Source organism: Musa acuminata, chromosome BXJ1-4, assembly GCF_036884655.1.
Source record: "Musa acuminata AAA Group cultivar baxijiao chromosome BXJ1-4, Cavendish_Baxijiao_AAA, whole genome shotgun sequence".
Classification (NCBI taxonomy): Eukaryota; Viridiplantae; Streptophyta; class Magnoliopsida; order Zingiberales; family Musaceae; genus Musa; species Musa acuminata.
This window is the reverse complement of record NC_088330.1, coordinates 3,504,250-3,507,124: the sequence shown is the minus strand read 5'-3', so window position 1 is coordinate 3,507,124 and position 2,875 is coordinate 3,504,250. Positions and strand designations below refer to the sequence as shown.

General features: G+C 39.7%; 1 protein-coding gene across 1 annotated transcript; it reads right to left on the bottom strand.

Annotated features, from left to right (window-relative positions):
- Positions 1-611: 611 nt before the first annotated feature.
- LOC135641984 (uncharacterized) lies at positions 612-2,234 on the bottom strand. Its single transcript, XM_065157716.1, has 3 exons — positions 2,022-2,234; positions 1,848-1,914; positions 612-1,672 (listed from the first exon to the last, which is right to left on the bottom strand). The coding sequence occupies exons 1-3, from the start codon at positions 2,091-2,093 to the stop codon at positions 822-824; spliced, it is 990 nt and encodes a 329-aa protein (XP_065013788.1). The 5' UTR covers positions 2,094-2,234; the 3' UTR covers positions 612-821.
- Positions 2,235-2,875: the final 641 nt, after the last annotated feature.

The window sequence follows — 2,875 nt, the reverse complement described above, 5'->3', positions numbered from 1 at the left end:
ACAACATTGCAAACATCAATATTTTTTTTTCTCCAAACCAAAAGACTAACCAATATGTGATAAAAAAGCATAATGAAGATTCATGAAGGACGATCATACAACTAGACCAGCAGTGTAGTAATAATTAGATAAGTTTAACCTGCATCATGAAGTTACAGAATTAGCAAAATTCAATAAATAAATATAAGAAAACAGAAGTACCAATTAATAAAAAATTAAAATGCATACCCTCTTGGAAGTCAAAGATGCATCTCAGGAACTTCCATGACTTTTTCTCACCTATCTAAATCCAATGTATATTATGATTGACATGCTCTATCCACAAAAGCATTAGATGATGGGATGACAATTATACATCATTCGCTATATCAAAGTAGGAAAATAACCAAACTCCACCAGGTATGAATATGTAACATGCTATGTAAAAGGTACTTTCCACGTAATTGTCATACAAGAACCTGGTCGATGAATAAAGAACCCAATACAAGTATATACAGAAGTAATTGTCCCTGATCATACAGTTTATGGAAATTCAAAACTTAAATTAACATATTGCATCAACTTTATAGATAGATATTTTTCCTGTACATGCACATGAACACACATCTAAATGAATAAAACATAACATTCGCTGCATTAAATTTACCAAAATTAGTCCTTATACACCCAAACCCTATGCCCATATTCACATGGCCTTCCTTGTAAGAAGATCCAACATATGATCTATAATGATGAAAACACAAACAACCCTCAGATCTCGCAGATGAGAACACTCACTGGAAAGACCCAAAAAGGGAAACAAAGTAGCTGATCCTCTCACCCTAGGTTCGTGAAATCATGCTACAGGCATGAGAGAGGCGGAGAGTTACTGGTTGCATTCCTCCCCCATTGCCCACCTCACCACCAGCCATAGGATCATAATGCTTCCTGCACCCAGGGCAGCGACCATCTGCTTCGAGAATCCGCTTGTGGCAGAAGAGGCAGAGGCGGAAGCCACAGTTACAGGGGAGGAAGCTTGAGTCCGTTGGATCCAAGTCCTCACAGCAGATGGGACATGTTGATGGCGCGGAAAGGATGTCATGGTGAGCCCACCTAGCTGCTGCATAGTGCCTTTCTCTGCTCACAGGGAAACTCCACTGCTTTGAGAGGTTGGGCAGGCTCTGTGGGCGAAAAGCATCATCTGCCCTCCAAGCTCTAGGAACCATTGGCTTGTCATGTGGTTTTGCGAAGCCCTCATGGCAATCTTTGTTCGTTCCAACGGCTGTTGCAGTAGAATCTGGGACGGAAGCTAGGGGGTTCAGATTGGGTTGATTGCGGTCATGAGCGATGGGCAATGCATCAGCTAAGGCCTCCCAATCGTCTATTCCCTCTTTCTCTTCCCCTCTCTCCTCGCAAATATCTTCCTCCACTTCGGCATTGCTAAAGCTTCTGGAAGAGGATCCGAAGCTGCTTTCGCTGCTGATGCTATGGTTAGCACATCCATTCATGTGGCTGCTGTGAGTCGGGGAACCTTCCTCACTTTCGTGGGAACTCAACCCATCCGGCTCCACCTCAACCCCATGCTTCTCCTCCTCCTTCGATGTGCGATCCAACTTCTTAGAAAGAGCAACATGAGGGGGAGAAGAGGCAGCAGGCGCTCCCCTGCTCGTCACCATGCAATCCTTGTTCCTCACTGCAGATCGTAAAAGAAATCTCAACAAAATCGAATTTTGAGACAAAAACATCAAAAGATCCCCAAGGAAGAGAGATAAATAGATCCTCAAAAGTTACTAAACTAAATTCACGCTCATTCCCCCAAAAAAATCCGCAAACGAATCGCCGAGCAACGAAACAAATCGGATGAATACCTTGGGAGAGCCACTGCTCGCGCCTTGCATCGAGCTTGCACTGCTTCAATTTTGCGGACCTGTTGGCCTGATCGAAAAAAAGACACGAAATCAGACGTGTAATTGGGATCGAATCACACGAATTAAGGATGAGGAGGCAGAGGAGGAGGAAGAAAAGAATTCGTGAATTCGTACCCTCTTTTTCCTGGCGATGTCGCGAGAGATGGCGGCAACGGAGGCATCGTAGGCCGCGGCGTCGGAACCCATCTCTTCCTCCTTCTCTTCCTTGAAGAACGAGAGAGAGAAGAATCGACGACGGAAGCAACAGAGGATGAGGAAGAGGCGGAGGGACGCAGAGCGAAGCGAAACGGATAACCAAAAAGATTGCGGTTTCCGCTTTCATTCGTTTCTCCTCCTTTTAGGGCCGAGAGTGACTGAATTTACCAAACAATCCCTGAAACTTTAAAGGGGTTTTCTCTTTATATATATATATATATATATATATATATATATATATATATATATATATATATATATATATATATATATATATATATATATATATATATATATATATATATATATATATATATATATATATATATATATATATATATATATATATATATATATATATATATATATATATATATCCTATTTTTCACATCATCTACTTGTAAATATTGAAAATAATAAGAAAACCAAATATAAAGGTTAAGGTTTGGTGTGTTACTACTCGGACATGCAACTTTTTATGAGCAACATTTATGCTACCAATCTATGGCCTCTATTTGTCAAATCCATCAAGACAATTTGGTAAGTTTAGAAGAAGTATTTGGGTGTTTCTATTGCAAGTGAATGTAGGTGTTACTATTTGATTTTATTTCAAACTAGGTTCATGAGAAATTATCATTATGATGAAGCTCATAATTGTTTGGTTCGAATCGAATAGAGTTACAATCGAAATCAAATCAATCTTCTATTGATTTCAAATTAAATCAAAATCGATCATGAAAGATTCTGAAATAGCTGGTTTCGGTTCTAATTAA

Coding starts and splice junctions, on each gene's coding strand:
- LOC135641984 (XM_065157716.1), bottom strand. CDS start 2,093: ATGGGTTCCGACGCCGCGGCCTACGATGCCTCCGTTGCCGCCATCTCT. Junction 1,915..2,021: donor ACATCGCCAGGAAAAAGAGG/GTACGAATTCAC, acceptor TTTTTCGATCAG/GCCAACAGGTCCGCAAAATT. Junction 1,673..1,847: donor CGAGCAGTGGCTCTCCCAAG/GTATTCATCCGA, acceptor TACGATCTGCAG/TGAGGAACAAGGATTGCATG.